Below are 20,882 nucleotides of genomic sequence, written 5' to 3'. Positions count from 1 at the left end.
ATGCCGGATCCAACAGTACAGCAGGCATCAGGAGGCGCATCGCAGAATTCCAACCAGATGCTGATGCAAATCCTCCAACAGCAGCAGCAGTTGATGACGCAACTCACTCAGCAGGTTTCAGCAACCCAGCTGGTGATTCAGAAGTTGTCGAGGGACGAAATTGTTTTGGATTCGCTCTCTAGCAACATCACTGAGTTCGTTTATGATCCGGAGCAAGGCTGTACCTTTGACTCTTGGTACGCACGGTATGCGGATTTGTTCGACAAAGATGCCGAAAAACTCGACGATGCTGCGAAAGTCCGATTGCTGATGAGGAAATTGAATCCAGCAGCGCATGAACGGTTCACAAGTTTTATTTTGCCTAGACTATCAAAAGAGTTAACATTCAGTGAAACAGTCGCGAAATTGAAAACGATTTTTGGATCTCCAGTTTCTGTGTTTCACCGTCGTTATTTGTGTCTGCAAACGACAAAAGAAGATTCGGATGATTTTGTGTCGTATTCGTGCAAAGTGAACAAAGCGTGTGTGAACTTCAAGTTGCGAGATTTGTCCGAAGAGCAATTTAAATGTCTCATTTTTGTGTGTGGTCTGAAATCGTCGCGAGATTCGGACATTCATATGAGGTTGATTACCAAATTGAATGAGACAGAAGACATTTCTCTGGAAAAAGTGGTGGAAGAACAGTCTTGTAGAAAAACAGCAATCATTCAGTGCTGTTAATGCAGTTCATCAGGATCGACCTTCCAAGCCTAAACACAAACAAGGTGCCGGGGGGAAAGTGAACAACAATCAACCGAAAACCCCATGTTGGTCATGTGGGGGAATGCATTTTTCTGCCGATTGTCGCGAGTGCAAGAAAAAAGGACATAAAGAAGGATATTGTGCCTGTTTTTCATCTGGAAATACCAGCGGCAGTAAAAACAAGAAGAAAAAGTACAGTTCTAAGCACAGCAAGGATGTGAATATTGTGTCAGTGAAGAACATCAGTCAGCGGAGGAAGTACGTGGAAATCTATATCAACGATGTTCCGGTTCGGTTGCAGTTTGATTCAGCGTCGGACATAACAATCATCTCCGACAAATTGTGGCGAAAAATCGGACAACCTCAAGGAATTCCACGGTTATGCAACGCTAAATCTGCTTCAGGGGAATCACTTGATCTTGCCCGGAAATTTTTGTGCAATGTAAACATCAGTGACAAAACGAAGAGATGTTTGTGTCGTGTTGCTTCACCCAATCTGGAGTTAAACATTCTTGGCTCTGACTGGAATGAGCTTTTCGGATTATGGGACGTGCCTATCAGTTCGTTTTGTAACAAGGTCAGATTTGAACAAACATGTACCGAAAAGTCTCTGCAAGTTCAGTTCCCAAAAGTGTTTTCAAACGAAATGGGACTTTGCACGAAAACAAAAGTGCGATTGACGCTAAAAGGAGAACCAAAACCAGTTTACCGACCAAAACGTCCAGTTTCATACAGTGTACAAGGTGCGGTAGAAGATGAACTTCATCGATTGCAGAATTTGGGAATCCTCAAACCAATCAATCATTCAGAATGGGCAGCTCCGATCGTCGTAGTGCGGAAACCGAACGGTAAGGTTCGCATTTGTGCTGATTTTTCGACGGGTCTCAACGATGTTTTGGAGTCGAATCAGTGTCCGCTTCCTTTGCCAGAAGACATTTTCACCAAGATGGCCGGATGCAAGTTTTTCAGTTAAATCGACCTGTCGGACGCGTATCTACAAGTGGAAGTGGATCCCCGAGATCAGCATCTGCTAACAGTCAACACCCACAAGGGACTTTTCCGCTATACTCGCCTCACACCTGGTATCAAATCAGCTCCGGGTGCATTCCAGCAGATCATGGACGCAGTGTTGAGTGGTATCGAAAAGACCTCTGGTTATTTGGATGACGTGTTAGTGGGTGGTCGCACTAAAGAAGAACACGACTACAATCTGAAACAAGTGCTTCAACGGTTAGAACAGTACGGATTTACAGTACGGATCGAGAAGTGCCATTTCAACATGGAACAAGTGGAATACTTGGGGCAAATTCTGGATGGTGATGGAATCAGACCCGATCCGAATAAGACAGCAGCTATCGCCACCATGCCACCGCCTCAAGATGTTTCGTCACTCCGTTCATACCTAGGAGCTGTAAACTATTACGCAAAATACGTTCCGGAAATGCGTAAGTTACGGTTCCCGATGGATCAGCTGTTGAAATCAGGAGCAAAGTGGGTATGGTCAGAAGCATGTCAGCGATCATTCAATCGGTTCCGTGAAATCCTGCAGTCACCGTTAACACTTTCGCACTACAATCCAAACTTGGAAATCATAGTGTCGGCGGATGCGTCAAATTACGGAATCGGTGCGCGCATTGCCCACAAGCTACCAGATGGATCAGTGAAACCGATATCCTATGCTTCGTGAAGTCTTACACCAGCCGAGTCCAACTACAGCCAAAACGAGAAGGAAGGACTCGCATTGATTTTCGCCGTAACCCGGTTCCACCGTATGATTTTTGGACGACAGTTTATACTGGAAACGGATCACAAGCCTTTACTACTAGCTATTTTTGGTTCCAAGAAAGGCATTCCAGTATATACAGCCAACAGACTTCAGCGATGGGCATTAACGCTGCTACTGTACGACTTCAACATCAAATACGTGAGTACGGAAAGTTTTGGTTATGTTGATATCCTTTCTCGCCTGATCAACACTCACGTCCGTCCGAATGAAGAATACGTCATCGCATCGATTGAACTGGAAGACATCGTCAAGCAATCAGTGGAAGCTCTGCCAGTCACGTTCAAGATGATTCAAGCAGGAACACAGTCGGATGCAGTATTGAAGCAGGTTAAGCAGTTCGTTCAAACAGTATGGCCGTCAAATCAGTCCAAAATCAGCGATCCACAGCTTCAACAGTTTTACCAGCGTCGGGGCAGTTTAGCCATTGTCTCCGATTGCCTCACCTATGGGGAACGACTGGTTATTCCATCAAAATTTCGAGATCGAGTTCTACGAGTACTACACAAAGGACATCCTGGAGTAGAAAGAATGCGATCCATAGCACGTAACTACGTCTATTGGCCTGGAATCGACGAGCAGATCAATCATCGTGTTCGTACGTGCGTAGAATGTTCGAGAGCAGCCAAGACCAACAGTAAAACCAACATGGAATCTTGGCCTACACCAGAAAAACCTTGGCAGCGGATTCATGCAGACTATGCTGGACCAGTCGACGGTAATTACTATTTGATTGTTGTCGACGCATTCGGTAAGTGGCCAGAAGTCATCTCTACCAAACGTATTACAACGTCCGCTACAGTGGCCATGTTCCGTGAGATCTTTGCCAGAAATGGAATGCCGGAAACATTGGTTACAGACAACGGTACACAGTTCACCAGTGAAGATTTTGAAGCCTTTTGCAGTAACAGTGGCATCCTACATTTGAAAACGCCGCCGTATCATCCACAGTCAAACGGACTCGCCGAGAGATTCGTCCACACTTTCAAGCGAGGACTTCGTAAAATCACATCGGGGGGAGAAACACTCCGACACTATGACACTTTTCTTCTGTGCTACCGCTCAACTCCTTGTCGTAGCGCACCTGAAGGGAAGTCACCAGCAGAACTGTTACTGGGTAGAAAACTACGGACATCACTAGATCTACTGAAACCACCATCTTCGTTCAATAAGTAAGCCGAATCAAGGCAAGAAAGTCAGTTCAACCGTAAGCATGGCACGAAAGCAAGAAACTACGATGCAGAAGAGCTGGTTTGGACGAAAGTACATCGAAACAATACCTGGTCATGGGAACCCGGTCAAGTACTAGAACGGATTGGTCGAGTCATCTACAACGTGCGGCTACCGGAAAAGCGGAACCTTATTAGGTCACACTGCAATCAACTGAAGAAACGGTATGAATCAGAACAACTATCATCAACAGCGCAAAACAAGTGTACTCAAATCCCGCTCAGTATACTTTTGGATTCATGCGGTCTCAGTCAACCTACAGCTACTGTACCAACAGTACCAGAACCATCCGAACCGTTGCAGTCAGCTTCAGCAAGCAGCAATATCCTCAATGAACTACAGTCAAGGGAGGTTCATCGCCGAGCACCAGTCAAGCCACCAAGAGCTACTATTCAGCAGGAACCGAGCCAGCTTCGCCAGTCTTCGAGAACCAGAAGACAACCCGTGAGGTATGAGCCGTATCATCTCTTTTAAGAGGGGGAGGTGTTGGGAGGACCACCCTACGACCCTGAAACGCACCATCTATTTAACGGTGGGCTCATCGTCTGACACAATCTGTCAGAGCGACTGACGTCTACCGAGCGAGTGAACGAGAGGAAGCGATCTGTCAGCCGACAGCAATAGTCATTGATTAAGTGCATTCACCACCACCGCAACAGTAACCACGCCGCGTTTTTAAATTGTTGAAATTAGTTTTAAATAAAGATTTTAATCTGTTTGTTGTGTAAATCATCAGCCCATTTATCACAACAAGTTCCATTCAGAAGCCCAAAAGGTGGTGTTTGGATGTTCTAAAGGATTTTATTCGCAAACCTAAAAGGATTTAAGCCCATAGGTCTGAAAGTTTTCTGTTCGGAAACACAAAAGGATTCCATGACTTCATCCTGAAGTCAAAAAGAACTGAGGGGGTTAGAAGCAAAGGGGTGTAAGTGACATTTTGGTCAAATTTGGGATGACTTTAGAGGAAATTCTTTGGTTTTAGAACTTTCGAAAAGATTTAGTTCGCCAGCCCAAGCACAAAAGTATTTAAATGCTCAAAACAATTTCATCCAGAAGCCCAAAAGAATTCCGTTCGGGAGAAAAAATTAGGGAATGAGTGCTAGTAATGGACCCTGTGCGTATAATGGACCCCGTGAACGAAATCTCAAATTAAACGCTGGAATGGACTGTTTTCTGCAAACTTCCGACGGATGGAATTGCTTCATGTAACAGGACAGCAGTTCCATACATTTGTTATGGATTGGGAAGTAGGAATTTAGTTAAATTAACTCATTTGTAAATGCACATACGCCAAAGGGTCCATTACTAGCACATAAAGGGAGGTCCATAATAGGCATCAGGAACATGTGGGAATAGAACATGTAAATCAAATAGGGACCACTTCAAACCCGACGTTGCGTATTATGGACCCGGGGATGGCCATAATAGGCATGCTAGCTATATTATTTTAAAATGCTTTCTTTATTGGTAAAAATGAATGTTTTGGTTAGTTTTATGTACGAAACACGATGCTGGTACCTGTTGCTTGTCATCTGGTGCAGCAGAACTACAATTTGTCAAGAGGCTCGCTCTAGCGGAACAACTGAAATAAATTTTAGTCGTTAAGGGATCCATTACTAGCACTCACTCCGTATTCCATTCCAGAAATGAAGCACAAAATGAATCTGTTCGGAGGTCCAAAAGAACTTTGTTCTAAAGCTTAGAATTGTCGCATTTGGAATCCGTTTTCTAACCATTAGACTTCTTTGGAATTGACTTTTCTGAATTCTCGAGCGGAGACCCTTTGCCCTTTTTTCCCTAATGTCATTCTTCTGAAACGAAATCTCCTGTAAGAAATTTCAGAAGGATTCCGTTCGTAGTACCAAAAAGATTCTGTTCGAAAGCCCAAAATGGGTTCCTTTCAGCAGCACCAAATGTTGCGATTGAAACTACAAAAACCGTTCGGAAATCCTAAAGGATCTCGCCCGAAAGCACAAAAGGATTCCATTCGAAGGCCCAAAATGATTCCGTTCAGAAGCCCATAAAAATTCTGTTCAAAAGGCCAAAAGCCAGATGGATTCAGATCGAAAACCAAAAAGATCCGTTCGGACGAAGTGCATTCGGACGTCTAAAATAATTCCATTCGAGAACCCAAAACTATTCCATTTGGAGGTCCATGATCCAGTTCGGAAGCCGGAGAACATTCCATTCGGATGACCTGAAGGGATCCGTTCGGAACCCTGCTTTGATAAATTGGACTTCTTCGTAACGAATCGTTGGAATCCTAAAAGAATTCTTTTTGAAATATCAGTAGATTCTTTTCGAATCAGAATAAAATAAAAGAACAATGACGATAACTTTTAGTTAAGAGTTGTATCACAATGAATCTGTCCTTTCAGTTGTGTACACCTTCTTCTGTGTTGGCATTACATCCCCACACTGGGACAGAGCCGCCTCGCAGCTTAGTGTTCATCAAGCACTTCCACAGTTATTAACTGCGAGGTTTCTAAGCCAAGTTACCATTTCTGCATTCGTATATCATGAGGCTAACACGATGATACTTTTATGCCCAGGGAAGTCGAGACAATTTCCAATCCGAAAATTGTCTAGACCGGCACCGGGAATCGAACCCAGCCACCCTCAGCATGGTCTTGCTTTGTAGCCGCGCATCTTACCGCACGGCTAAGGAGGGCCCCTAGTTGTGTACACCAACAACAATTAATTGTATGGTGAATCACAAAGAAGAAGTGTCGTTTTTTGCCGACAAACCATTAAACCGAAACCCATCTGGCCGGAAGTAATTTGCCCGAATACGTCATTTGGTGAGACATCGCACTACTCATTTCGCACTTCTCACTTTTCGCTGTGAGAAGTGAGCAACGTAGAGTGAGATGTGAAAGTGAGACACCTGAGAAATGAGAGGAGAGAAATGATGAGTGAGAAGTGATACGTCTCACATCTCACTGTTTATTTCTCACTCCTCAATTCTCACTGGGAAAAATGAGAAGAGATAAATGAGAAGTGAGACACCTTACTTTCCTCATCTCTCACTTCTCACTGCAAAAAGTGAAAAGTTCGAAATGGGAAGTGAGAAATAAGAAATGAGGAATGAGAAGTAAAAAATGATGAGTGAGAAGTGAGGAGCCAACTTCTCACTTCTCACAGTAAAAATAGAGTAGTGTGAAGTGAAAAGTGAAACGACTCACTTTACAGTAAGAAGTAAGAAATAAGGAGTGAGAAATTCTCACTTCTCACTCCATATTTTTCATATATCTTATCTTATCTCATTTTTTGCTTCTCACTGTGAAAAGTGAGAAGAGCAAAGTGAGAAAGCAGAAGTCTGACTTCTCTCTCATCATTTCTATTTTCTCACAACTTATTTTCGCAGTGAGAAGTAAGAAATGATGATTGAGAAGTGAGACGCCAAATGACCTATTAGGCCGTATGACCGGACAGATGTGATTCGGTCTAATGGTTTGTTCGGCCTAGTGGTATTCGAAAAAAAAATCGGCCAAACGACTCTTCCCCATCACAATGAATGGTGTTATATTTGAGCAGGGATTGAATCCAAAAGAGAATAAAAAAATCTCTCACTTATCACCTCTGTAAACATTCACGATATATGGCATACCGCAAGAGACTTTTTTTTCACAAGCTGTCATGATAAAGCACTTATTTGATAGGCTATTCCCAATAGTCATCAAGTTATACCAAAGTGTTCAGCTTAAAGAGTAGTTCCTGGTTATAAATGCCATTCTCACTTTAAGTGCTAATATTGAATGTTACTACACCAAAACTGTTTGTGACTATTGACAATTGATTCCCTGCTCTGTCCATCGCCGTAAGGCGACAGCATTTCGATCGCGATGACGTCGGTGTTATGCAGTGTGTGTGAACAAAGCATCGTTACTGAAAGCGACCGTGTGTACTGCTTTGGTGGATGCAGAAAAATTTTGCATGTCCGCTGTTCGGAACTGACTAAAGCTGGAGCTAATGCTATGAAAGACAACGTTGGACTGAAGTACATGTGTTTTGACTGTCGAAAAATGCAAATCAGTTTGAACCATATACAGCAAACATGTTCTGAGATGAATGCTAAATTCGACATGCTGGACTGCCGCACCAATGATCTTATTTCTAATGTTGAGAGCATAATCCAGAAACAGTTCCAACTAATCGAGAATTCCATATCGCTGCGTATTGAATCCGTCTTTAATAAACGTATTCAAGTCAGCAACTCTGCTTTGCTACCTACAACACCCTGTAGTAGCAGTTCTAACTCAGCTGCAGTACGACCGTCATTTGCCACTGTTTGTCGTAGTGGAAATAAACGAAAACGATCATCTTCTGATAAGATTCGCAATGGTGAATCTCCTGTTACTGTACTCCATGAGAATAGCATCCAGTTGGAAAACTCTGAGACTTCTTCCAGCTGTACAAATCTTCATGAGTCTGGCTGGGTATTACGATCGGGCAGGCGCAAGAAAACTACTACATCTGATGTTAGTTCTCAAGCAGTGTCTACCGTTCCTGTGAAAGCTGGAATAATTGCTGATACAATACAATTGAAATCGCCGATAGTCAAAACAAAACGGATTGAAAATATTGAAAAAACGGTACTGTTACGTCCTAAAATTAGCCAGGAAATTGCGGTGACGAAAACTGATTTGTGTGAAAAACTTGATCCTACTGCTTTTGCGGTTAAAGAAGTACGTTTTCGGGATTCGGGCAGCGTGTTGATCCAATGTGATACTAGCGAACAAGCATCAGGTCTTGCTTCTGCAGCATCCAGCTCACTATCGGATAAATACACTATAGAAATTATGAAACCACTACATCCTAGAATTAAGCTTGTCGGTCTCATTTCTGACTTCAACGAAAATGATCTGCTACGGAAAATAAAAGCTCAAAACCATCTTCCTTCAGATTTTAAATTCCGACTGGTGCGCGTCACCAAATCACAAAAACAGAACATCGAACGGTTTAGTGTATTACTAGAACTGGACGCTGTATCTTTCGATGCTATCATGAAGCTGCAGTACATAAATATTGGATGGGAACGCCACAGAGTCACTGAAGATATTAATGTTACGCGATGCTACAACTGTTCTGAATATGGTCATCTAGCTTCTTCGTGTGACAAGGCAACCTGTTGTCCTAGATGTGCAGAGGGTCATCCTATTGGTGAATGTGTTTCAACCTATGAGAAGTGTATCAACTGCGACAAAACGAATCGCCTACGTACATCGAAATCTGATGCTTTGGTGGATATCGATCATTCTTCTTGGAGCCTGAAATGTCCGATCTTTATCAAAAGGCGTAATAAAGCACGTCAAAAAATTGACTATTCTACATAGCAGTTAGCGCCTTCGTTGTATGCAGAACATTACACTGAACGAACTCGGTATCAGTCATCGGTGGATTTCCTTTCTTTCTCAGGTAACTATAAGACTGGTATATGTCCCGCCGAAGCAGGGATGACTACTGCACCTTGTCATAGCGATACCTCCATCTTGCAGACCCTACTCAAGCCTATGTTCCTGTACTGACTGGTGTAACTGACCACTGTCGATCGCCGACTGACCTGCCGCACTCCCTGCAAATTTACCCACAATTAAACGATGTAGTACCTGATCAGCATATGAACACATCGATGGATACTCCGATACGTTATAATTTAAGAATCTTCTACCAAAATGTGAGAGGGCTACGCACGAAGGTGGATGAGTTTTACCTCGCAACGTCTGATGCAGATTATGATGTGATTGTTCTCACCGAGACGTGGCTGAATGATCAGATATTCTCGTCGCAACTGTTTGGAGACCTGTATACCGTATATAGGAAGGATCGGAATGCTGAAATAACCGGAAAGAAACGAGGTGGCGGCGTTATTGTCGCTGTTTCGAATCGCTTGAAATCTGTTGATGTTACGCTTCCTGCACATGACCAACTGGAGCAGTTATAGGTTCGTGTTTCTACTGCTTCGAACGATGTTTGTATTGGTGTGATATATATACCACCAGAATACGCTACTGATCCTCACTACATTGAGCAGCATATTGAGTGTGCCAGTCACGTTGCGGGCTCACTTGGGCTGCATGATTCCCACCTTATACTTGGTGACTATAATCAGCCTGGACTCGTATGGAAAAATGTCCCTAACAATTTCCTATACCCCGACCCTTGTAAATCATCTTTCAATAGATCCAACTCAGCGCTGATTGACGGTATGTCGGTGCTTGATATGAACCAACTTAACCCAGTTATCAATCATAGTGATCGTATACTGGACCTGGTTTTCTGCTATGAGAAAGATGCTTGCCAGTGTAGCATTACTGAAGCCGATGAGCCACTGGTTGCTATGGATGCATTCCTTCCTGCTCTCCTAGTATCACTTAACTGTCCGCAGAAGATACCCTTTATAGATACCATGGAACTTTCTCAGTTCAATTTTCGTAAAACTGATTTCTCCGCATTAAACCGTGCCATTTTAGAAAAAGACTGGACACCACTGTATACTGCTGAAAATGTGAACGATGCTGTTAGAATCCTCACTGATACGCTTCTCGAGTTGTTTCGGGTCTATGCTCCTGCAACTCGTCGTACTCAAGGTCAACCTTGGTCGAACCAACGCCTGAGAATATTAAAACGTAAACGTGCTAAAGCCTTACGGCACTATTCTGCCAATCGGAATATAGTTACAAAACAAGAGTTTCAGGTCGCTAGTAATAGATATAAGAACTATAACCGACTACTATATTCATATTATGTGCGACGAAGACAAAATGATTTGAAGCGTAATCCCAAGCGCTTCTGGACATTTGTGAATGAAAAGCGTAAAGTAAATGGTTTTCCCTCCGTTATGTCCTATGGTACTGAAACAGCATCATCTTCTGCGGAGATATGCAATCTATTTGCAAGCCATTTCTCAAGCGTCTTCAAATCGGATGTGGCATCCGCGCAGCACATCGTAGCCGCTCTTCGTAATGTCCCAGAAGGACTACTAGGAATGCAGAACATCGTTTTCACTGAAGCGAATATTTGTGATGCTATCACCAAACTGAAAACATCTTGCCAACCAGGACCAGATGGTATACCACCCATTGTTTTAAAAAAAATGTGCCTTGGCACTCTGCGCTCCTCTATCTGCTATTTGCAATCAATCTATGGCACAATCAGTATTCCCAGATACATGGAAGAAATCCATCCTTATCCCAGTTTTCAAAAAAGGCAACCGTGGCAATGTGAACAACTATCGCGGTATCACATCTTTATGTGCAGGATCAAAGTTACTTGAAATTCTGGTTCACAAAATACTGTTTCATGAAGTAAGGAATTATATTTCAAATGATCAACATGGCTTCTTTGCTGGTCGATCAACAGTCACTAACCTCACAGAATTTACATCGTTCTGCTTATGTAATATGGAATACGGGTGTCAAGTAGACACTATATACACTGATCTGAAAGCTGCATTCGATCGTGTTGACCACAACCTTCTCCTTGCGAAGATCCAGCGGATGGGTGCTGCGCCAAAATTTGTCAACTGGTTAAAATCATACCTAATTAATCGACGTCTGTCTGTGAAGATTGGTGGAGCTCAGTCCAATTCCTTCTCGAATTTTTCCGGTGTTCCTCAGGGCAGCAACCTAGGCCCTTTGCTGTTTTCCTTGTTCATCAATGATGTTTGCGCTGTTCTCCCTAGAGGCTGCCGACTTCTGTATGCAGATGATCTTAAAATATATATCGTTATTAAGTCCCTCGAAGACTGTTTGAAACTCCAGAAACTTGTTGATGCCTTCGCAGAATGGTGTGGAATCAACGAGATGTTAATCAGTACTAAAAAATGCTCGGTTATATCTTTCACCCGTAAAAAGAACCCAATCAATTGGAACTATGATATTGAAGGTGAAATAGTCGCGAGAGAATCAGTAGTTAAGGATCTTGGCGTTCAACTAGACACAAAACTGTCTTTTCGAGAGCATTACTCGTATGTTATTGCGAAAGCTAATCGAAACCTGGGATTTATCTTCAGAATATCAAATGAATTCAAGGATCCGTACTGCTTGCGAGCATTGTATTTCTCGCTAGTGCGGTCTGTACTTGAATATGCTGCTGTCGTGTGGAGCCCTTATTCTGAAAGCTGGACTTCGAGAATAGAAGCCGTCCAATCTCGTTTTGTTCGTTATGCGTTGAGGTATCTTCCTTGGCGTGACCCTTTCAACTTACCATCATACCGGACCAAATTCTTCAGACTTTTGAGGTTATTCAAATGATTTTAGGTTCCGAAGATTTTTACTGATTCCTAGGACTTTCTTCGGAATCCATAGTCTATCAAATTCACAGATTCATCATGTAATGTGGGACGTTTTCTGACACGCCCGGAATGCGAGACAAGTAGACTGAATTCGGGACTGTCCCGCATAATAAGGACGACTTTAGGATTGAGGACAGGCCACACGTACTGTCCTCAATTTTGTATGAATCAATAGAAATCTAGAAATAAAAGCTTTGTTTACTTTTGCCAATTTCACTAATAATGTACCGCAATTAAGACAAATAAGTGTTGAGCGGAGAAAAATGAAAACTTGACATTTTTCATTCGAATTAAATACTAACATTTTGCAGATCGTTCAGGTGGAAGATGACTTGCGGACCCTCCGTAGACTGCGTGGTTGGCGACGTGTAGCCATGGACCGAGCCGAATGGAGAAGACTCTTATATACCGCACAGGCCACTTCGGCCTTAGTCTGAATAAATAATAAATAATAATTTTGCAGATTATTTCGGTTTATTAGATTCAATAGGCTTCAAATCGAGTACTCGATTGATTCAAGTATTCCGATTCGATACATACTAGGTATCGGACATCATAGTATCGATTACAAAAGTACTTGGTATCGAATCAAGAGTATCGAATATTTACTCGTATTTACTTGTATCGATTCATCCCTACTTTTGTACCCATACACGCCTGATAAACTTGGCTCGTAATAATTCGAAACAGTTTTTGCCTCTTTTTATTATTAATATCTAATGAAAGTGATTTCTGCAAACCCTGCATCGCTAGAACTGGAAATGGACTTCCATGCCGTTTGCATTGTTATTCTATACCTTCAAATAGACTATTCATGCAGTAACTGCTAAACTTGAAAATGAACAGAAAAAAAGCTCGTTTCCTATATCCAAATACAAATTCCTTCAATTGCTTCCTCCTATCTATCACATTGGTAGCTCGTCAACCAAGACGATCGTCGGCCCTACAAACCTAATCCGAAAATTCCAATAAATTCCGCATGAACTCGTGGCGAGTGCAGAGATATATTCGGCTTGCAGTGGACAAGTGATTGCATCATCATTTCCTTACCTTCCCTACATTGGCAACCTAACAAATGAGATCACCAGTACTTGCACATTGAAGATGAGTGCTAGTCCCAAGCAAACATCTGTTGGTTCTCGGTGCAAGAACAGCTGATCTGGTCATAATGGAGTAGCAACTACGGGCTATCAATCAAGCTCAAGCTCAAGGTCAAAACGTTTGAGATAAATTCTATATTGGCAGTGAAATGAAATTTCCACAATGAAAGAATTAGAATTGTTTCACTAAAATAGAAATAATGAATTAAGAATTCTGGGTAAAAATAGTAAACTAGTATTTATTTTTTCTTAGCAATACACAAGTTGAAACAAAAAATATAGGTAAACGAATGAAGATAAAGACATCAAATATTTGCAATGAAAGAAAAACCATACATCAATCATTATTAGTTCGTAATAAATACAGGCATACCTCAATAGTACGTACCCTCGATAGTGCGTACCCTAGATTGTACGTACATTTTACCTCGATAGCAAGCACACCAAAAAAAATCCGTTTTATTTTTTGTACGATTTTAGTTAAAATTGGATATGTTCTGATCATGGCACATGCGTGGGGTCCTTAATATGTTACGTAATATTATGAATTATTATATCTATCAAGGGAATTAGTTAGAGTTCTAGAACCCGTCCACATGCATTAATTCACCTTATTGACCAGAGAATATTTCCCTGAGGAATAAATTAAATAGGAGAACTGTTCCGTTTTCCATCTCACTGAACATATATTCATCTCATCGCAAAACAAAGAAATTCGGCACCAATTTTGCTAACAAGCGTGCTCACTGGTACAAAAATCACAAAAATAAGGAACAAACCAAATTCTTTTTCATTACTTTGTTTTTGATGGGATGAAAATAGGAGCTATGAGATGAAAGCCGAATCTTGAAATTAAATTGACGATAAGATGTTTTATTGTTTAATTCAGTTTACTGTTAAGTTCCAATCTATCCACGTGTCGGTGACAATTTTTTTCTTGAGAAATTAGCAGCGTTACTATTTTCAGAACTTCTTTCAAAAATGCATCTCTGGATTCCACTAGAGATTCAACCAGGAGTTCCATCTAAGATTCCGCTAAGATCTCTTACTGGAATTCTTGAAGAAGTTTTCCTGGAACAGTAGTTTCTCCAAAGTAATTGGCGGCGGGGTGTGCCTGCATCAATCACTTTCGTGCATTATACATTTTTCGGAATTCATTCATTCATGAAGGAATTCCTTCAAGAATTCGTCCTAAAGTTCCTCCAGAAATCCCTTCGGAAGTTCCTCTAGGGATTCCACCAGAAGTTCCTCAAGAATTTCCTCACGATTTTCCCCGCAAGTTCCTTCAGATATTCCTCCGAATGTTCCTCCAGGAATTCCACCTGAAATTTCTTCGGGAATTCCTCAAGAAGTTCTTCCAGGAATTCATTTGGAAGCTCCTCTTGATTGTAAGACTCTAATTTTGTGGCCCCGGAATCGCTCAGTTCCAGAAGGGAACTGGCCTAAACCCCTAGCTGCTGGTCTAGCCACGGCAGCCGTTTGGGGTGGACTCAAAAGGCCTCTTTTGTTCCGGGTCTCAGGGTGTCAGGTGTGGGGAGGCTTTCGGGAGCGTGAAGACAACCGAATAATTTAATTTTAATTGAGAGGCGTTTATTCATGCAAATTGCAAACATACACTTACGGGTGATTAGTTGGCTTCCAAATTATCGATGGCTGGCGGCTGGTCGCACGGTGAGTCAGCCAAAGCGGTGGCTAGGTATCGGGGTGGCCAACGGATTGCCGAGCGGAAGGGCAAATCGGCGGGAGATCGATCGATGAGGCGGTGCAGGGTGCGGTCGATGGAGATGCCGATGTAGCCAACGAGCGAGTGGCTAGGTGGCCGACGGGCGGTCGGACGATGCGGCAGCCGATGAGTGGCTTGGCGGTGATGCGGCTGGCGATCAAGATGTCGTCAGGTGGCCGGACGACGATGTAGTCGACGCTTTTCCGGATAGTGATGCCGCTAACGGACTGCGAGGCGACAACGTGGCTCGCGGTAGGCTTGAAAGAATAGGTCGACCGATGGTAAAACAATCGTGCGGCCGAAGAGGGGTCAGGCGATAACGCAGCGCACTAGTGGCCGTTAGGAGTGGCACCGGACGATGATGCGGCCTACAAATCCCCCGTCGGGTGGCCAGGTGTCACGACAATGCCTACGGGCTGCCGTTCAACCGCGTGATGGGTGGGATGCCGGGTGGTAGGGTTACCACCAGGTGGATCCACAATCGAATTGTTCGATGATCCAGACGGGTGATGTCGGTTGGATGGGGTAGTTTCCACGGGCGTCTACCCAAGATGGCACCTCTGTGTTGCTGAATATAAAAACCACACGATTCCCACCGAACAAGCTCCTTCCACCGAGCCACAAATCCAACTGCCTCTTTATCTCATCGGCTTCGATCACCCACCGTCTGACTTGGTCACTCATCTCCCCAAGGAAAGCGGGCGTTCTATACTTCCTGCTTTCAATCAAACCTTCGCTGTGGTCGAGATCGCTCATTGTCGGGTATGCGTTTAATCCACCCACCGTGTAAATTTGAAATCGCCGTTAAAATTTTAGCAATTTGTCTTCACGCTTGAATGGATTTAATATATATCTAATTAAATGTTACCCGCCGGTAACAAGACATTCCTCCGAAAATTCCTCCAAAAATTCGTCTAGGACTCATAGGAGTTACTCCAGAAAGTTCTCCATCAATTCTTTAAAAATTCCACATTTAACTAGAAATCATTCAGAAATTCTCATGTAAACTCCTTCTGACATTCTCCCTGGAGTTACTCCCGAAATTTCAACAAGATTTCTTCTTTAATTACTTCGACGTCTTTCCAGCAGTTCCCTTTAAATTTGTTCAGAAACTCACGTGGAAGCCCTTTGATAGCCACGTCCCACTCAAGCCCCGGGAATTCTTCCCATAACTCTCCCGGAAAATTGTTCAGGGATTTTTCTACGGGAATTCTCCGCAAAATTCCTTGAGAAATTTGTCTGCAAATTCATCTGGCTATTTTTCCAGCTATTCTTCCGAAAATTTCGTCAAAACTCTTTCGCAATTACCCTCGAAAATTCCCTTTGAAATACCTCTGGAAATTATTTAAGGAATTCTCCCGGAGAAAATGTCTGCTGGTTCTTCTTCAATGACTCTACATTCCAAATGGAACTTGGCCTGCTGTTAGCATTTCTTCAGTTATTGATTGAACGCTTCTCTATGCCCGCCATTGCACGATTATGTATCTTATGTGGGAAGTACAATAGATACACTATGCCCAGGTAGTTGTTAATTTTGCCCCATCCAAAAAATCCTAGACCGGACCGTGAATCGAACTCGCAATTTCCGGATTGGCAATTCTACGCTTTTGCTCCTAAGGCTACTGGAGATCCTTGGTACTTCCCCTAAAATTGCAACAAAAAATCATCCAAAAAGCCCTTCAGGATGTTCCGAGAAATTTTCCAGGAATTCGCAGCATTATCTTAAACAGTAACTCTCCCACATTTTCTTCCAGAAATTCCTCCATGAATTCACACAAAAAATTGCCTCCACAAATTCTCCAGAAATAGAAATAGTTTCGGAATTCCCACAGATATTTTTCAATCTATTCTGCAGAAAATTCTTCCAAAAACTGCTCCGGGAAGTTCCTTTTTCGTGAATATTTTCGAAGGATTTTTTAAGGGAGTATCCGAAGGAGTTTCCAAAGGATTTCCTGGGGAATTTCCTAAAGTAATTTCGGAAGAAAATCGTGGTGGAGCTCCTAGTTTGAGTCTCAGGAGGATTTTCTGGATAATTTATTGATGGATTTTCCGATGGATTTTTTGGAGAAATACTCGGAGGAATTCTTAGAAGAGTATCTGAAACAAATCTAGTAGAAATTCTCAAATAAGAAGTTTTATTTCAATTGAAGTTCATAAGGAATTTTCGGAGGAAAACATTCTTGAATTTCCAAACCAATTTTTAAATAAGTGAAATACGATAAAAAATCTAGTAGGAATTTCAGGGGGCTTTCTAGGAGCAATTCCTTAGTTTCCTGAAGAACAATTCTCAAATTTTCAGAAAAAAAGAATCTTTATGTTTGGTTAAGACTATGTTGAATAGAAAGGGATCTAGTGTCCATGTTGCCAAAAATATGTTGTCACCATTTCAACTCGTCGAGCTGAGTTGATCAAAAGGCAAAAACGATTCTAAAGACGAAACAATTAAAATAACTTAGCAAGTTATCCTGTTCGGAATCAGATTTCTATATCTTTATATTCATCGTAGTGTTAGGTACTCATACGAATTACGAATCATAATAAAGATTCCTCCAAACCAACACGATGCGACTGTTTCTGTAGCTGACAGTTTATCGCTTTGGGAAAAGGCATAAATGGAACCAATAGAGTCGTAACGACAGTGACAGTTCAGGGCAACCTTAAATTTTTCATTTCCATAAAATCTTTAGGGGAAATCCATCAAATACGTCACGTAAAAGTGTAATGATTCATCAACTAACCCCATTCGTCGCTTTTTGTAGTTACGTGCATAATTATGTACAATGTGTAACATATCTTTTAGACATTATTACTACGAAAGTCACGTAATTTATGAATTTTCCGAAACATCAAAATATAATAAAATAATTTAAAAAATAGCCACACATTTACAAAGCCAATGATTTTGGTCAATGGTCCTGTTGGTCCGTTGTGTACTTTATCAAATACAAATATGCTGAGAGTACAGAGCCTTCTATCAAAATTTTGGCTTCCGGGTGGTTTTATAAACATTCTGTCACTCTAAAATAAACAAAAAGGCAACAAAATGTGTTCTAATAGTACGTACACGTACACTAAAATTTCGCAGGTGTACGTACCCTGTATTTATAATTTCTTTGTAAAAATTAATTAAAATGTTGATTTTCCATAAACGATGAACGATTTAATCCCGTTAATCCCAAAGTTCGTTTTTAACCATACAAATTTCACTTGAAAAAGAAAATTCGTGATCACCTTGTCATCAACAGGAAGCAATAATAATATTACAGCGTAAGAAAATGTAGCTGAGTTGTATACATTATTCAGTTTTTGCAGGAAGAAAACGGGGGAAAATATTGCAACTTTAGCCGCTCGAGCGCAAAACGACATCACCACCACCGACCGTATCACGTGGCAGCCCTAATCGGACGTGACAGATGATGGTTCCGCTACTGTCAACAACGGTACTAATGCACACCGTCGCCGATGTTTTTTCGCCACTGCTGTCACCGGCTAGATCAACGGTTCCGCTGTATTTCAGATTTAGAAGGTCCTAAATAACGCTTCCTCACGAATATTTACGAGATCCACGACGACGACGGCGGAATAGGATACAGGTTTCGGTAATAGTAAAAACTGACAATGACGTGTCGTTGACAGAAGCCAAAAGGCGGCGGTACTCTTTGTCGGAGGATATGTGCACTAGACCCTGCTTCTGTCGAGAATGTCAGACTGTCGTGTGCAATCATATTCGGTGGGAAATTAGAGTGGAGGGTTCAACAGGGTGGAAATCTTACAGTGAACCGTGTCATAGAACGATTATCTGTTTTCCGTTCCGCAGCTATTCTGGAGATAATGTAATGTGCCTAATTGGAGATACCTATAGGAACCGACAAAAGCAACATTTTTCTGTCTATGGCAATACGCAAATAAATTTTGGTCGCAATTTTGTTTTTTGAATCATCTCCACAATTTCAGTTCAAATCTTACTTACCTACTTATGGGTCCTGTACACGAGTGTACAATCAGTTTAAATCCCCATAAAAATACATTAAAGCTTGTTTGTCTAATTTATAAATCCTATCTGCACCTTACGTCTTTCTATCACCCGAAACAGAGCATTGCAATAACACTATTTAAGAGTGGTGGAGCAACGTGAAAGAAAATATAAACAGATAGGATTGGATGATTACATTTCTATCTCATATCAAGTCCTGCTGACGAGAATGAGCTTCGTTCCAATTAGGCTTTTCCCATTCTCTACACTGATTCACTCAAAATTTGACACGGTTTATGATCCATGTCCGAACATGTTATTTATTACCGATCCCACTCTACTCATCGTGCCAACCTTTCACCGAAGTGAAGGGAAAACATCCACTCCTGGGTTCGCTGAGCCGTGAAGTGTTTACTGTCACCGGGAAGAAAACACATTTCCATTGTGAACCGTTTCGCGTCGATTATCATAATCGGTCGCGAAAAGTCGACAAAAATTATGCATGTTTACACTCGGCACGGTTAGGCACAGAGCGGCCGCCACGCTGTATCCTATACTGCCGCACTGGCGACAACCGAAGCGAAGCAAAGGTTGCGCACATTTTGCGCTCTCCTTTGCTCCCGGAATTGAATTTTTATTCATGAGGTAAGAAGGGGACATTCCGCCTTTTCTGCACAACGGCAACGAGATCGAAACACATCTCCGGTTTGTCGCTCGGTACGAAAGTACGAACGCAAAGCCAGCGAAGGCCAATCCTAATTGCGACTCTTTCTGCTAGATTTGCAACGAAACACACTTATCCATATCCGACGTCTCCTCGTGCAGCGTGGTTTTATTACACCCAAAACAATTGAGAAATAGGAAAATTGGACCATTTTTTACATTCAAATTTTTCACTAAAGTCAGCAAATCGAAGCACACAGGAGTAATCGGTTCAAATATATGGCCGAAATTATTTGAGGGAAGATATCTTCACAACCTACACCAATGATGGTCGTACCCCTGCGTATTGTCCCGAGTAAAACCGAATGTAACGTCATATTCCAGGTCGCTCGTTCTTGGACCGCCAAGTATTGCATGCAGTATTTGCCGCTCAAACACTTTGAGAATTCGATAGTCTCCAATTGCATGACCATGCTTCATGGCCGTACAGGACTGGACGAATCAACGATGTGTACAGAGCTAGTTTTGTTCGTGTCTATAAGCTGCGAGTTTCTAACCTATCTACCCTAAGATGACCGGAGCTAGGATCGCAGATCTACACTAATACAATATCATTCGGTTTTAACATGTGACTACTCGTGTTTCATATGCACTGAAAGTCTCACGATCAGCTGTTGACAAACATTACTTCGGCTGTCGACCTTACTCGATCAGCGCCAGCGCTGGCTCCGGTTCTGTGACTGAGGCATCAGGGTACTCGCTCATCGCTCAGGTCTGCGTCGTTCGTCTTTCCAACGTTCTTTCTCGTAATCGTCGATCGTATATCCAGCGCTGTGGTTGTGGGTTGTTGCGCTCGTCCCCACGGATTGTGGCACTCGTCCATGATGGGAGACAAACATTCCTTGAGTTTTTTTTTAATATTCATTAAATAAACAATACTTACATGGACCGGAGGCCCGTAGACCTCCGGTTGTTGCACAGCGCGGACACTGCGATAGAAGAGCGATGTCATCAGTTATTATCAGCGGGCTCGTGGTTTACGAGTGACGATGGATGGTCTATTGGCAGCCCGCAGATTTTAGAAATTGCGCGCCGGTATTCTCCGTCCTTCGTCTTCACTACGTCGACGCGAATATTCCCGTCATCTCCCCTGTCAATGTGGGTCACTCTGCCGTAGCGCCATTTGAGGGGTGGAGGTCCATCCTCTTTTACCAGAACTTGGATTTCGATGACGATGTTGTCATTCTCGCGGGTCCATTTGGTTCTAGCGAAGACCACATTATCAAGAAGACTGGCAACACAGCCTGAAATCGGGCGACACTGTTAGCAGCGCTGTCGGTGAGCCGAGGTGGTACTATGTTTGTTTGTGTGAG

The 20,882-nt window shown here is 42.4% G+C and overlaps 1 protein-coding gene across 1 annotated transcript; it reads left to right on the top strand.

The window, feature by feature from the left end:
- On the top strand, positions 1–3,700 carry LOC134206965 (uncharacterized protein K02A2.6-like). The gene is made up of 5 exons (XM_062682706.1): positions 1–349; positions 726–1,301; positions 1,551–1,697; positions 1,743–2,366; positions 2,442–3,700. Exons 1-5 carry the CDS (start codon positions 1–3, stop codon positions 3,698–3,700), a joined length of 2,955 nt encoding a protein of 984 aa, XP_062538690.1.
- The last annotated feature ends 17,182 nt before the right edge of the window (positions 3,701–20,882 follow it).

Source organism: Armigeres subalbatus, chromosome 1 (assembly GCF_024139115.2).
Source record: "Armigeres subalbatus isolate Guangzhou_Male chromosome 1, GZ_Asu_2, whole genome shotgun sequence".
In the NCBI taxonomy this organism is placed as follows: Eukaryota; Metazoa; Arthropoda; class Insecta; order Diptera; family Culicidae; genus Armigeres; species Armigeres subalbatus.
The sequence above is the reverse complement of the archived record's forward strand: the minus strand, read 5'-3'. Positions and strand labels throughout refer to the sequence as shown.